At 54.0% G+C, this 15231-nt stretch overlaps 2 protein-coding genes across 5 annotated transcripts; one reads left to right on the forward strand and one right to left on the reverse strand.

Moving 5' to 3' along the window:
• Positions 1-1577: 1577 nt before the first annotated feature.
• LOC311186240 (galactoside alpha-(1,2)-fucosyltransferase 2-like) lies at positions 1578-2627 on the forward strand (the record flags this gene model as incomplete). The annotated part of the gene is made up of 1 exon (XM_084257125.1): positions 1578-2627. One exon carries the CDS (start codon positions 1578-1580, stop codon positions 2625-2627), a length of 1050 nt encoding a protein of 349 aa, XP_084113251.1.
• Positions 2628-10228: 7601 nt separating this feature from the next.
• MAMSTR (MEF2 activating motif and SAP domain containing transcriptional regulator) lies at positions 10229-14373 on the reverse strand (the record flags this gene model as incomplete). 4 transcript variants are annotated; one of them, XM_084257391.1, is made up of 9 exons in its annotated part: positions 10229-10512; positions 10691-10739; positions 10834-11019; positions 11305-11499; positions 11700-11802; positions 12143-12327; positions 12505-12632; positions 13115-13153; positions 14316-14373. In XM_084257391.1, the coding sequence occupies 9 exons, from the start codon at positions 14371-14373 to the stop codon at positions 10229-10231; spliced, it is 1227 nt and encodes a 408-aa protein (XP_084113517.1). The 4 variants fall into 4 exon arrangements, with proteins under 4 accessions (XP_084113517.1, XP_084113516.1, XP_084113515.1 ...); XM_084257390.1 differs by having other exon boundaries at positions 12505-12644; XM_084257389.1 differs by having other exon boundaries at positions 12143-12324; positions 12505-12674.
• Between the last annotated feature and the right edge of the window lie 858 nt (positions 14374-15231).

The raw sequence follows: 15231 nt of genomic DNA on the forward strand, positions 1-15231 counted from the left end.
CAGCTAATGAATTGAGCCAGAAGTCAGCAGTCCAGGACCAGAGTGTGTGGACTTAACCAGAGAGAGCTCGTCCTGGCAGAGTCACCTGGTGAAGCACATTCCTTGTGGGACTTAGTGAAGGGGCCTTGATTTCCAGAGGCCTGGAGGAAGGGACCTTATTGAGGGACTGTGAGCAATAAGGCTGATCTCATGAGCATCAGGTTAGCTGGGATGTCAAACTAATTCAGCCAACACTGCCTGCCTGGCTGCTTCCTTTCAAGCCCAAGGGGGCTACCCTTTGGTTCCACCCATGAGTCACTTCCAGTTGGGCTCAGCCTCAGTGGGCCCAGACCCCAGCTGAGTAGGTTCAGTGCAGGTCCCAGTGTCTAGTTACCCTGAGTTGCTTCTGCAAAGGCAGTGCTCACATAATCGTAATGGGCCATAAATAATTCTAAAAGCTTCTAGCTGCATAGCTTCTGGAAACTTCCCAGGTGAATCAGATCACACCCTGCTAGATCGAGCCTCAAAGTTCCCTTCTTAATGGCCGGGTTCAATACCTGGACCCGGAAGACAAGTCTTGAACCAGGTCAACCGAAACCTTTGTATCTGATCTACCTTCTTGTAGTTTCCAGGATATGCTGTGGTTAAAGTCACCTGATGAGGAAGCATTTTCAGAATGGGTGCGAGCCTCTCAGTCACAGGAAGGACAGGGACAGTCTTTGGAAGAGTTGAAAGTAGGTTCACCTTCCCTTGGGTCCTTCCAGTCAACCTCATTCCCACCACTCAGAGCTCAGTTCTGATAGTCAGCAGCCACACCTGGAATTTGGCTGGGGCTGCACGTCACGGTCGTTGGGACACAACAATCTGTCAGTGCAGACTGCAGGATGACACATCGGTCATTTCTACAGATAATTGGACTGATTTTCTGCTTCCAGTCACCTCACGGGGGTCAGGACCAGTTCATTTCCTGCTTTCATGAACTTACAATTTCTCTGCTTATGTTCAGCACCCAGATCTTCAAAGTTACATCCTTCTTGGTGCTTTGATTTTTCCTAAGAAAGCTCAGGTTACAGCTGAATTAACTTCATCGCTCTACAAACCACAGGCTCAGGTTTTATGCCCCAGGATGGCGAATTCTCAATGTCCCTCACCTCCTCTGGCAGCACAGTGAGTCCCGCCTGTTCTCTGAAGGTCTGTCCTGGCCCATACCACTCACTCCTGGGATCGATTTCTTTTGTGTCCGGAGTTGACAAGAACAGGTTGTATATTTGCTCAAACGTAAGGGGAGTTCCTGTCATTTCTTGGCCAGGGAGTAAAGTTCTCTTATAGAATTTGCACGTCTGTTCAGGAATCTTCTGGTCACTGGCTCCCTCTGCTCCAGCCTGCATGTGACCTGCCCCAGCCACTTGTGTAGTGAACGACCTGTACACCTGATGGCGACTTTTGACACTCACACTCACTCACATGTACACACAGATAAACGGTCATGCACATACCCCCCGCCCCCCAGTGTCTGCACCTATAGCTGCTTCACCGCAGCTGCACAGCTCTGGCCCTTCCCTGACCTAACCTTCCCTGCTCTCCCTCCCCTCGCAGCCATGCTCAGCTTTCAGATGCCATTCTCCTTCCCCATGGTCCACTTCATCCTCTTTGTCTTCACCGTCTCCACCATCTTTCACCTTCAGCAGCGGATAGCAACGCTCCAGTCCACACAGGAGTTACACAGGCCAGCCTCAGCAACCACCAGGAGCCCCACTAGCCACCCACCCACAAAAAGCTCCTCTAGTCCCCCAGCCAGGGGTATGTGGACGATCAATGCCATAGGGCGCCTGGGGAACCAGATGGGCGAATACGCCACGCTGTATGCCCTGGCCAAGATGAACGGGCGGCCCGCCTTCATCCCCTCCCAGATGCACCGCACGCTGGCGCCCATCTTCAGGATCAGCCTGCCGGTCCTGCACGACGCCACGGCCAGCAGCATTCCCTGGCGGAACTACCACCTGAACGACTGGATGGAGGAGCAGTACCGCCACATCCAGGGCGACTACGTGCGCCTCACCGGCTACCCCTGCTCCTGGACCTTCTACCACCACCTCCACGATGAGATCCTCCGCGAGTTCACCCTGCACGACCACGTGCGGGAGGAGGCGCAGCGGTTCCTGCGCGGCCTGCGGGTGAACGGCAGCCGGCCCAGCACTTTCGTGGGGGTCCACGTGCGCCGCGGGGACTACGTGCATGTCATGCCCAATGTGTGGAAGGGCGTGGTGGCAGATCGGCATTACCTAGAGCAGGCCCTGGACTGGTTCCGGACTCGCTACAGCTCCCCCATCTTTGTGGTGTCCAGCAACGGCATGGCCTGGTGTCAGCAGAACATCGATGCCTCTCGGGGGGATGTGGTGTTTGCTGGCAATGGCAATGAGGGCTCGCCTGCCAAGGACTTTGCGTTGCTCACGCAGTGTAACCACACCATCATGACCATTGGGACGTTTGGGATCTGGGCCGCCTACCTGGCAGGTGGAGAGACCATCTATCTGGCCAATTATACCCTGCCAGACTCTCCCTTCCTCAAACTCTTTAAGCCAGAGGCAGCCTTCCTGCCGGAGTGGACTGGGATCGCAGCAGACCTGTCCCCACTGCTCAAGCACTGACCGGAACCGTCCTCCGCAGCCCCTCCTTTTCCGGCTCCACCAAAACACAAGGAATACCTTGTCACATCACCAGAACCCTTCCCTCTTGCAAGCAGAAGGCTTCGGGCTGCAAGTCACACAAGCCCCTCTAATTTATCTAAATAACATTGGCGTGTTTTGCACAATACGACCAGAAGGGCGCATCTCCAAAGCTAGTTAATTTAGCAACTCAACAGCATTGAGTGACCCCAGTCTCCCCCATCTCGATTGCCGTCTTCTCTTATGGTCTCCAGAGGGCTCCCTCCTGGTCCCCAGAGGGCTGGCAGAGCCCCGGGTGGCACATGTGGACACTCTCTTTCCAAGGCAGTGGAGATTATTCTTATCTTGGGTTCCTTTAAAGACTAAGGGGAACCTTCCAAAGCCCTGCAGAAACTTCCCCTCTATGTCCTTGACAGAGGTGTGTTGCATGCCCTTGTCGTGCTTCATGAAGCAACTCAGATGAGACTGAGATTGGCTTTGTTTCAGATCCATAAATCTTTGGCCCCCACAACTGGGGAGCTGACCAGCCTCTGGCAGGATATGGTAATTCACATTTAAAAACATACCAACAAACAAACCTGGATGCTGTTACCAAGTAACACAAGCCCCACTTATTTATTTAAATAACGCTCATGTGTTTTGCCCAGTAAGGCCAGAAGGGCATATCTCCAAAGCTAGTTAATTTAGCAACTCAACAACATTGTTAGTGACCCCAGTCTCCCCGATCTTGATTGCTGTCTTCTCTCAGATTAGCTCCCTCATGGTCCTGAGAGGACTGGCAGAGCCCCGGGTGATTATGCCGTTGCCCAGAAATGGCAGCGGAGTACAAAACCTGGAAGCTCTGATTTGTACAGGTCGGTCACTACACAAGGGCACCAGACCACGGAGGAAAATTGAGGCTGATGTAGAGCCCACAGTCCACCCTCCAAGTCATGTGTCCTTGGGACTACTCCACCCAGAGGGCTCACTTTTTGCTAGCCAGGAGATCTTTATTTCCTGTTTTCTTAAAAGCACCGTGTCGGTTAGTGCCTGTACGTCCAAGACCATAACCCTTACCTCTGCAGCTCTGGCTTCCTAGGAACTGGGGTGTGTATTGTTGAGATCACAGGTGTTATCACCAGCCTGGCTCAGTGACCTTGAGAAGCCATTCATTCTCTCAGGAAATGTGTGCAGCACTGAACCTCACATATAGGATCCCTGCTCCCAAGGGCTCTATTAACAAGCCACCCAGAACATAGCAGCTTATAATTGTAATGATGTATTTCCTGCAATTCTGCGGGTAAGTAGGTGCTTCTCTGCTACATGCAATGTTGACTGAATTGGTGGAGCTCAGATGGCGCATCTGCAACTACGTGGCCTGCCCAGCAGGCCTTGGGCTTGGCTTCCTCAACAACATGGCTTTCAACTTATTTGCTGGAATACTCTGTCATCACTGAGATGTGAGAAGTCCAACTCTCTGGTGTAAGGAAGTTCTCCTGTGAGAAAGCACAAGCCCGCTGAGGTCATGTGTAGGTGCTCAGATGAATGGACTGAGCTGAGGTCAACTTCCAGCCCAGCCAAGAGATATATGAGGGAAGAATGCTGCAGATGTTTCTGCAGGTGTTCAATTAAAGTGATGTTCCAGCTGAGGCTCCTCAGTGAGCAGCAGCATCTGAGCTGATTCAGAGATTTTTGGGAGCATAATAATATGATTATTTAATGCCATTGAGTTTTGGGGGTAGTCGGCTATGCAACCATGAATAACTACAACAAAGAAAATAAATTATTCTCTGCATTTACAGAAACTTTCATGGCTTTGACGTGAATTAGGCCAACATGAACTTCCCCATGTGACTTGAGATCCATCATGCAAAGGCCCTGTGGCATGAGTTATGTAGTTACATATGGGAGTTACACATGAGATATGTAGTTACACATGGGAGCGTATCCATGGCTGGAGCACATGGACCCAGAGGAAGGTGGAGAAGTTAACAGGGTCAGATGGTGAAAGGCCCTGTGGATCATGACAAGGACTTTGCGTTATCTTCCAGGACTAATGTGAGGCCTTTAGAGGTTCTTAATCAGGAAGTGACATGACCTGGTTTTCTGTGTCTGTTATGTGTTGAAAGGGCTGTAGGGGTAAGGATGCAGGTGAAAAGGACAGCGAGAAGATACTCTGTTATTCCCAGGAAGCAATGATGGTAGGTCAAGGAGCTAAGTGGGGGCCTGCTTGTGGACGCAAGGGGTTAAGTCTCAGCACCGTGAAGCTATTCACAGCCACTGCAGCATGAGTTCTATCCCCCGCCAGCCAGGGAGCTACCCACATAGCACAGCAGACCTCTCCTGTCTCCCCGCTACTCCCCACAGCAGTGTATTTCAGTAGATTTGCCTGTTCTGCTCCCCATTCTGTCTCCGGTGAACCCTCTCACCTCTTACACCTCTGGCCTATAGTCCAGTTCTTGTATGCATAAAAAAATCTTTATTTAAAAAATTCTGTTGGCGCACAGACTTCTCCTGCCACCCGCTGCTCCCCTCAGCAGTGTACTTCGTCAGTCTGCCTGTTTTGCTCCCTTCTCTGGCTCTGGTGAATTCTCGAACCCTCCCGCGCTTCTGACTGTACCCAGTGCTTGTGTAAATAAATAAATAAATCTTTAAAAAAAAATTCTGTTTCTCAATCACTCTTGCCATATTTCACAAGCCCAGTAGACACATGTAGTGAGTGGCTACCATTCTGGACAGTCTGGATAGACACCATTTCCATCAATGAGAGTGGGTTAAAAGGGGCTCAACCAGGAAGAAACTGATCAGGATAAGGAGACTGTAAAGACTGTAAAGTTACAGGAATTTACTGTATGAGCAGCAGGCTGCAGGGACTTCGTCCCTGAACACGTGTAGTTTCGTTTTTATTTATTTTATTTATTTATGCATACAAGAGCTGGAGTGTAGGACAGAGGTATGGGGTGTGACAGGATTCACCAAAGACAGAGTGGGGAGCAGAACAGGCAGAACTTATGAAATACACTGCTGAGGGGAGCAGCAGGGAGACTGGAGAGGTCTGCTGCTGGCTGGGGATAGAACTTGTGCTGCAGTGACTAGCAATAGCTTGATAGTGCTAAGACTTAACTCCTGGGCCACCAGGAAGGCCCTGTCATTTCGCTTTTATGAACAAGGAGTCCTGGGGGAGGCTTGGCCTGGCAGGTGGCCCTGCTGGGCGGCTCCTCTTTGTGCAGGGGCAGTGGCACAGCAAGACTTCTCCTGCTTTGTGTTCATTAGTATTTGAAATCTCTGCCCTAGAGAGTGTCATTTCCATGCCAATGAAGACCTGGTACTCTGCATCAGGCTCCCCTTCTTCCACTCTGCCCCTTTTGGACTTCTTTATCTGCAACCACAAGATTACCTTGTAGTTGAAGAACAGCTTGTGAAAGGAGATATTATTTTTAAAGATTTATTTTTATTTATGCATACAAGAATTGGGTTGTAGGCCAGAGGTGCTGGAGGTGAGAGGATTCACCAGAGACAGAGTGGGGAGCAGAACAGGCAGATCCACTGAAATCCACTGCTGAGGGGAGCAGCGAGGAGACAGGAGAGGTCTGCTGCGACATGTGGGTCAGCTTCCTAGCCGGGGATCGAACTCAGGCTGTAAGTTCTAGCGACTAGACTTAATTGCTGCGCAACCAGGAAGGAACGGGATTTCTACCAGTGAAGTCCTGTAACTTGACAGTCTCCTTACCCTGATCTGTTTCTTCCTGGTCGGGCCACTTTTAACACACTCTCATTGTGGGAAATGGTGCCCATCCAGACTGTCCAAACTGGTAGCCACTCACCACATGTAGCTGCTGGGCATGTGAAATATGGCAAGAATGATTGAGAAACTGAATTTTTTTATTGACTGACATTTGCTCTCCTTTAAATGCCATTGACCCACATGGCTGGTAGCTGCCATCTTGGATAGTACTGGAGTAGAGGTTTGTATTTTTTTAAAGATTTATTTATGCATACAAGAACTGGGGTACAGGCCAGAGGTGTGTGTGGTGGGGGGAGGGTGAGAGGATTCACCAGAGACAGAGTGGGGAACAGAACAGGCAGACTGACTGAAATACACTGCTGAGAGGAGCAGCAGACGAGTCAGGAGAGGTCTGCTGCTCCCTGTGGGTAGCTCCCTGGCCGGCTGGGGATCGAACTTGTGCTGCAGAGGCTGTAGACAGCTTCGTAGGTTGCGTCTTAACCCCTTGCACCACCAGGGAGGCCCTGGACTAGAGGTTTTAAGAACAGATAAATGAGACTTATTGGTGGCACAGGGGTTAAAGTCTCAGTACTACAAACTATTACCAGCCACTGCAGCATGAGTTAGATCCCTGAGTTCAATCCCCCAGCCAGGGAGCTGATCCACATGGCACAGCAGACCTCTCCTGTCTCCCTGCTGCTCCCCTCAGCAGTGTATTTCAGTGGATCTACCTGTTCTGCTCACTACTCTGTCTCTGGTAAATCCCTAGCACCTCTAGCCTATATTCCAGTTCTTGTATGCATAAACTAATAAAAACAAATTTTTAAAACCAGTTCTATATTAGATTATCTATCAGGTGTCTTGTGTGCCTGCATGAAAGAGCCAAAGATCAGGGTGGGCTCCCTGGCTGGGGATCAAATTCAGGCCGCAGTGGCTAGCAGTAGTTTGATAGAGCTGAAACGTTAACCCCTGCCCCACCCAGAAGGCCCTAGTGTAGAATTTGATGTCCAGCAAACACAGTAGTTGCATCTGCAATTATTCTGAATCTTGGACCTTCTATAACTTTAGTTACCATTTCCATACTCCAGATTTTTTTTTTAATTAATTGCAGACAGAGTAAAGAAAGCTAGTTGGGTCCATGTGCTCTGGATACTTATGATCTTCGATGTATCCAATACAAATGTCCTAAGGGCGTAGAAGGGTTGGAAGGTAAATGGAGACAGAGGAAGTCCCACCACAAGCTTTCCTGCTGTTTCCTGTGCCCCTCCCCCACCAGTTTTCAGCCTGACATTGAAGTTTCTGCAGCCCAGTTCTGAGGTCACCTCTCCAGCCCCACCACTCACTTTTGCTCCAGTACCCCAAACTCACACCTGCGGGCCCTTGCAGGTAGGTTCTCTGTCTCTCTGACCACTCTGTCCCATTCCTCCACAGCTTCTGGGACTTTCTAGAAGTCATGGCCTCCCAATCTCTTTTACCACTTGAAAATACACATCACTCTGCCCTGGGACTCTCTCACTGCAAATGCATGACCTTCGCCAGAGCAGAGGTTGAGTTTCTTTGTTTTTTTCAACTCTGAAGACACAGACTGTAGACTCTGATGCATTGGGTTCAGCCCTTATTCCAACATCTCCTTTCTGCAGAAGACCGAACCTATCACTCCCTGTCTCTCGCCTCCCATGATCTCATCTGGGAAGAGAGGATGACAAATCCTTGCATAGGCTTGTCTTGGCTTCCGGTCTGGCCCACTTGTCCCTTACTTTTCCTTTTCATCCTGGCTCTTGCGTGTCCACCAGAGTTTGCACACACAGAGGCACCAGAATTGTTAACCAGCAGTTATAATGGTGATTCATGGACCAGGACACCTCATAGGCGCCGCTGCGGGCCACTTAACACACTCTCATCCACAATGAGCTGTAGGTACAGAAGAGGACCGTGACAACAAGTTAAGGGGCGATCACTGGCTCTAAGTCCTGCTTTATATTCCTGAACTGCTATTCTTTTCTTCCTCGACATTCTTGGGGGCCTACCCAGATCCGCTCAGATTCCTTTCATCAGTCCTCTGCACCCAGGCCCCAACTTCAGAGTTCTCTGTGTATGCGTCATGCCTTTTTATTTTCTCTATTCCTGGTGCTTTGATGGCTGGAGTCTAGCTGACTTTGGAGGAATAGTCCCTCCCAATTCCTACAGATGCTAAAGGGCTCGCTTGTGAGCATGCCTTTCACATGAAAATCGTCCAATCCAGAGACCCCCACCACTTCCTCTGTGGAGCTTATACTCCAGGCCACTATCCCTCTGCCTAATCACCCAGCGGCCAGGGCTCAGACAACTAGGAGCAGCCCCCATGTCTCAGAACCTGCTGAAATTATTCAAACTAGACAGTACCAAGCCAGCTGAGCCCACCTCCTCCATTCCTTCCTGTGGAAACCACAACGAAAACTCTAATGCCCAGTTCCCCTCTCTCCTTGGCCTCGTGACTGACCCTGATGCTTCCCCGTATGGCCCGCCTGGGTGGTGTGCTTACGCCCTCTTGGGATCTGTGAGTATAACAAGCTGTCTTTTTAATGGCAGTTGACTCCTAATCTGTTGGTCTCACCATACCTGAGTTATAAAGAAACCTACATTTTAAAAAACCCTTTGCTTTATTTTGTGACCTTCTTCCTTGGGCCCAAAGTGTCCCATCCCCACTGTGACTCCTGGCCCATGACAGACTGGAGGGGTGTAGTGGCAAGTCTCCAAATATGGCCCCAGTGACCATGCCCCTGATATTCACACCTCTGTGTACCTCCATATTTAACGTGGGCTGGCCTGACTTGTATTCACCAAGAGAATGAGGTAGAAATGAGACTGTGCCAGTTCCAAGCTTAGTCTTTAAGAGACTGGCCATTTCTGCTTTCTGCCCTAGGAATGCTCACTTTGGGAGCCCTGAGCTACCAGCTGCCCTGTGGGAGAGACCACACGGAGAGAGAGCACTGAGAAAGAGAAAACTAGACTGGCCCATTTGGGCCCAGGCTACTGTGGGCCCCAACTCAGGGACCAGACACATTGGGCCGCGTTGTTCTAGCTCAGCAGGGTCCCCAGATGACCTCAGTCCTAACTGATATCACAGGAGCTGGAGAACTGCTTGCTGAGCACAGACAACCCAAGGAATTGTGAGTGGTAGTGGTTATTGTTTGAAGATTCCAAATTTTAGGACAGCTTGTCATTCAGCAATAATAAGCCCAAACAGGGATCCTCCTTTACCTCCTGGTGCAACTTGATCCTCCAGAGCACCCATCAGGATGTTGGGACTTCACCCAACATTACACTCTTATCCATCCTCCTCTTCACTGTCCTGTTCCCTCCACTGCCTTATCGGTCTCTCCTAGGAGCATTTCTTTTCTGTACTAAATCGTGGGCACATGAATTTTGCCTCAGCCTTTGCTTCCAAGAGAAACTGACCTTGGACCGGAAGCCAGTTGTCTGGCTCCCTATTCTCCCTCCCACTCTTCCAAGCCCCTCTTCTGAATCCAAAACAGATAGACCACTTTCCAGATTCCCAAGCAATAGGCAACGGTCAGTGGGGTGGGGGGATGAAGGTGGGAACAAAAACATCTGCAAGGACTCTGAAGGAAGCAGCAAGCAGCTTGTTTGCTCAGGTCAGCAGCAAATGAGACCTCCCTGCCCCCACCCACACAAAATGGAGGGAGTCCCATGGAGATCAGGCAGGCAAAGCAAGTGGCCTGTCAGCAGCAGTTCAGGGGCCAAGTGGGGATGAGGGTACTCGCTGACTCTGGTGGGAGGGGATCTGCTGGTCATTCCACCCCACCCCACCCCTCAGGGAGCCTCTTTATGTGGCCTCCACCCCCACCAGTTCTCAGTCCCTGGAAACCCCAGAAATCCATCACCACGGATCCTCCAGCAGGTCCCACAGCCTAGTGCTACTAGAGTCAGATAAGTCAGCAGAGAAGATACTGGGACCTGGGGGGCCACAGTCCAGCGGGGGACCTCCACTCAGAGCCTCCAGCCAGTCCAAGGAGTCAGTGGGGGCCCTGGGAGAGGGGCACGGAGAGTTCGAGGGGGAGGGGAGCGAGGACGAGAAGACAGATGAGAGGCCTTCAGAATCCTGCGAGGGAGACAGCACGTCGAAGGGGCCAGGGAAGTCCAGAGGGATGGGGGGCAGTGGGTCTGCAGGGGAAGGAACGGAGTGTGAGCTAAGAAGGCAGGGATGCGGACCCCAGGCCCCTATTCTTCATTTCCGGGAGTTCAGGACCCAAGCCCACGCCTCCTTCGGAGCCTGGAGTCAAAACTCTGCCCCCCCAACCCCTTCGACCCCAGGGACCCAAAATCTAGGAGTTCGACTCACCGTCTGGCTCCACCTCCAGGATGTCGTCGATGCTTCGGTTCGGAAGCAACTACGGACGGACGGGCAGAAGCGGGGTGAACCTGGGGCGCCGGCCCCTATTCTAATCTGAGCTCTTAACCCTCAGCCCGCTCGCTCCCTCTCACCTGCGCCCTGCGGATCGCCTCCTGCAGCTCCTCCTCCAGAGTCAGGGCCACAGCGGCTGGTGCTGAGGAAGGGGCCAGCGATGGCGCTGGCGTCGCAGTCTCGGCCGGAACCCGGCCTGGAGCTGACGCTAGGGCTTCCGCGGCACGTGGACGAGGCGGCGAGCGAGATGCTGGACTCGGCTTGCGCTGGAACCGCGAAGGCAAGTTCCTATAAACCACGCCCACTGGGCGCAGCCCCTCCCACTCGCGATCCGTGGCCCCACCCCTGCCTTCCGGTTCAGGCCTTTCGCTCACCAACCCCGCCTCCTTCGGCCCCGCCCCCTATTCTTTCATTGGCTCCTCTTCCCTTAAGACCCCGCCCCTCGCCCTAGACCGCGCCCCTCTGTACTTTGGCTGCCTTCCATCGCCTTCCCACCCCATTCCGCGGCGTCTTCTCCGCTTTAGGCCACACGCGAGGGGCCCCGCCCTCACCGAACCCTGCCGTCGGGCGGCTCCCAGGGCCTTGGGCCTGAGTCGCGGCCAAGGACCACCCGCAGGACTGTCCTCACGCCGCGACCTCGGCCGCTCGCGGGGCGGGACGCCGCCGCGCATGCGCTCCAGGAGCATCGACTTGGTCCCCGACACCGGGAGGCCCCGCAGGCGCAGCTGCTGCCGGAGCTCTGAGACCTGGGGTAGGGGGCGGGGAGAGGCCGTGCTGGGCTGGCTCCGGGGCCAGACCGGGACTGGACATTTGGAAACCGAGAGAGAAGGGGCGGGGAACCCCACCACTGATCTCCGATGGGACAGAGGCTGCAGGGTTAGACGACTGGACCCCACCGAGAAAGTTAGGGGCTGGGCTAGGCTGGGAGGCTGATCCCCAAACTCACCGTCAGCTCCTCCAGTTTAAGGGTCTGAAGTTCCAGCTTGTGTGGAGGGGGCGAGGGGCTGGGGACGCCTGGTGGGGAGGGCGTGAGGGGAGTGGGCTTCATCCTGCCGATAGGCAGAGGGAGACAGGTTAGTAGGGACAGAGAAAAGGCACTCTGCCCTCAAAGGTAGGAACGCCAAGATTCAGGAAAGTGAGAGCCCAGAGTTCTGGTCGCCACAGGAGCAAACCAGAAGGCTAGTTCCTGGGCTTCGGAGAGGAGGAGCTAGGGGCTCACTCTTGAGTCTGAGCCCAGGGTTCCTGGGAACTGTAGAGAGAGGGACTGGGGCCCTGGACTTTTGAGTCCCAGGGCAGGAGGACCACCTTCCCAGGTCATAGACTCTAGGTTTGAGGGAAGAGGATGCTGGGAATGTGAACTTCCCATAGAACAGAAAATGGGGATCATACCTAGGACGCGGCTGCTGTGACTTTGCCCCTTCCCACAGAGGTTGCCCCGGGGGACCCAGGGCTGATCCTTGGGCCTGGGACTCTGCCCTGGGCCCTTGTCTTGTCTCTGGGGGCATGTACTGGTGGTATGTCAAGTTTCCCTCAAGCGTGGGCTCCCTCCAATGTCGGGAGTTCTTGGGAGACTCCTGGAAAAGCAGGCGTGATGTCTTAGCTTCCAGCTCTGCTCCCCTTTGCTGCCCCAAAGCCTCATGCAACCTATGGAATCAGCTTGGCACTTCCAGAGAGAAGCAAAAAGGGCGGCAGCAAGGAAGACCCAAGCTAGACTCTCAGGAGGCCTTCCCCTCACTCCAGTGGAGACTTACCTTCTTCAGGGACTTCCAAGGGCAGTATTCTGGCTCAGGGAGCAGGACCCCAGGGCTGAAGAGGAAAGGGGCAGGGCCCGAGGCCGGGGCTGGGGCCAGAGCTGGGCCTGAGGCTGAGATCCATGGATCTGGATTTGAGGCTAGAGAGGAGCTGAAGGACCCTGAGAGGCCTGCAAGCAGCAAACCAGGCAGGGGATGTGGGTGACCAGGTTTCTGGGGAAGAAGACCCTGAGGCCCCAGCCCCCACGATGTGGGAGGCCCAGGCTGCAAAACCCCAGTCATGGGACCCAATGCCAAGACTCCTAGATGAAGGACAGATGTGTAGAGACTGGGACGTCTGACTCCAAAGATCTAGCTTCATACATTTCACATCTTACATTTCAGTGGGAGAAGCTGAGGGGGAAAAGTAGAGCTCCTAGGAGAGGCGGGGGGTGGGGTGGGGGAGAACTATACTCCTGGGGCCTCTGGAAAGGACAGATGGGATAGGATTTCAATGTAAAGCAGGGCCTAGGGACTGAGACTGGGAACCAACACAGGCTATCTGGTGGCTCTCCAGGGGGCCCCAGGGGAGTGGGGCCGCCCTCCCCTCCCTGGCAGGGCCCACACTTACTAGGGTCCTGATACCTTCTGTGGATCCGAAGCTGGAGGACTGTGGAGGGATGAGAGAAGTGGGAGGAGAAGGCGGGAAGGGAGTGTCCAGGAGCCTGGCCTGGCAGGCGTAGTGAGCTGCAGTTGTTGGCGGGACACATGTGCCCAGCCCCCTTACACACCCAGAGCAGGCAGTGGGCAGGCAGCCCACTCCCTTTCCCGGGCCTCCCAGCTGCTCCTGCCAGCACTACGCCAGGGCCAGAGATGTTCTGGGGCTAGAAGCCAGCCAGTCTTCAGGCAGGAGGCAGCCCTGCCCCCAGCACCACCTGCCCCCTGCACCAGCCTGTGCCCACCCCACTCTGCACAATCGCCATCTTGGCAGCCTGGCCCATTTAAACCTTGTCTCTCTTTATCTGGGCACCCCGCTTAGCACCCACTTACTCCCTTTTGTGCTACCTCTGGGCCTCCCCGTAGTAATTGCCTCCTGCACTCCCACCTTTTACATATTCAAGTCTCTAGCTCTAGTTTTGCCTGTGTGCTACTTTCGTGCACTTGTGCCCTCAATAGGGTTCACCCTTGGCTCACTCTCTTTCCACCCACCCTGCCACATTAACACACTCATTTGCACACTCAGGATTTGGCCCCTAGCTGTGAAGCAAGGCTCTCTCTGTATGTACTTCCGCTCTTTGAATGCATGCGCACTCTTTGTTTGCTCCAGGGTGACTGGGGTCTGTGCACCCCCCAACCATGTAAGCACGCTCATTTATGCAATCAAGGACCCTTTGCTTCCTCGGGAATTGACCTCCATTTCTATCTACTGACACACTTTTTCTACCTGCATTGAGACCTAAAATAAAACCTTGGATGCTTGAAAGGCTTTGTGGTCCCCTCATGGACACCCCCACACTGGTCAATGCCATGTCCCTGCTCTGGGTGCTTCTCCACTTTGCACATCTGTCCACTTAAACCCCTGTTCCTCTGCAGTGTCTGACCCTCTGCACACCTGCCCCTCGCCATCCACTCCTCACACACAACTCGCCCCCTTCGCTGGGGCCACCTTTATGCACCAGTGACCTTTTGCCTAGAAACACATGCCTCCCACAGCCACCATACCTCTCCACACACGCCTCCCCCTGCCACCGTATCCCTCCATGCATGCTCTGCAAATTAGAGTATCCCAGGACCCCAAGTATCCCTTCCCTACAAGCAGAGAAGTCTCTCACCAGATCGGAATTTGGAGCGAATGATTTGGGAGCGCTGGGAGGAAGCCACCAGGGTCATTGCCAAGGCTGGAATGGGGACCTGGACTGGGAGAGGGGAGGGTCCCCATAGGAGGCAGCGTCAGAGTGGAGGTCAGGAGGTTGTCCCCTCATGCAAAAGAAGCAGGGAAAGGGCCTGAGGACATTAGCGGTAGGAGAGGCCTTGGGAACTTATGCTGCATTCTGGGGAAGGAGGGGCCTGGAGGCCCAGACTCCTGGGTTAGAGAGAGAATGGGGTTAGGGAGCCAGCTACTGGGTCTGAGGGAGGAGGGGCTGAAGGCCCCAACTCCTGGACCTTGGGAGAGGAGGGATCTGGGGCCTCTGGGTTATGAGGAGGGCGCTGGAGGCCGGGAGCCAGGAAAGGAGCAGAAGAAGATGGTGGCGAAAGGCCAGAACGCAATCATTCCAGAGTACTAGATTCCTACATCCTTGATCTAGGGGAGTAAGGGGAGTTGACAGATCCCTGGAATATGAGGGTCTCTGCCTCCTGCATTGGAGAAGGGAGTGGGTGAGGTGTCAGCAACGAAGGTTTCAAGGGGAAGGAAACGGGACCAGAGGTGATGGAAGAGTTAGGGCAGGGCGGATCTCCCCTACCCCTCTATCCCTGGGGCTCTCACCTGGTGGGTCTGCGCAGCGGGGCTCTGGGCGGATCGAGTCCAGAGGTCTGGGCTGGAGGTCGCTGGCTCCGCCCTACCCGCCTGGGACCGCCTCAGACCCCCCTTTCTGGGGCGTGCTGGGAGCCCGTGGAGCAAGGCGGGCGGGCCGGGAGCCCCGCCTGGGACCCTGAGAAGAGGCGGGAGCAGCATCTGGGCGGGACGGGGGCGGGGCGGGCGTTGGGGTTCCCTGGCTCGCTCCTCCTCCGCGCCCGCCCCGGGCTGCG

The sequence above is a fragment of the Talpa europaea genome, assembly GCF_964194135.1.
Source record: "Talpa europaea genome assembly, chromosome: 16".
Lineage (NCBI taxonomy): Eukaryota > Metazoa > Chordata > Mammalia > Eulipotyphla > Talpidae > Talpa > Talpa europaea.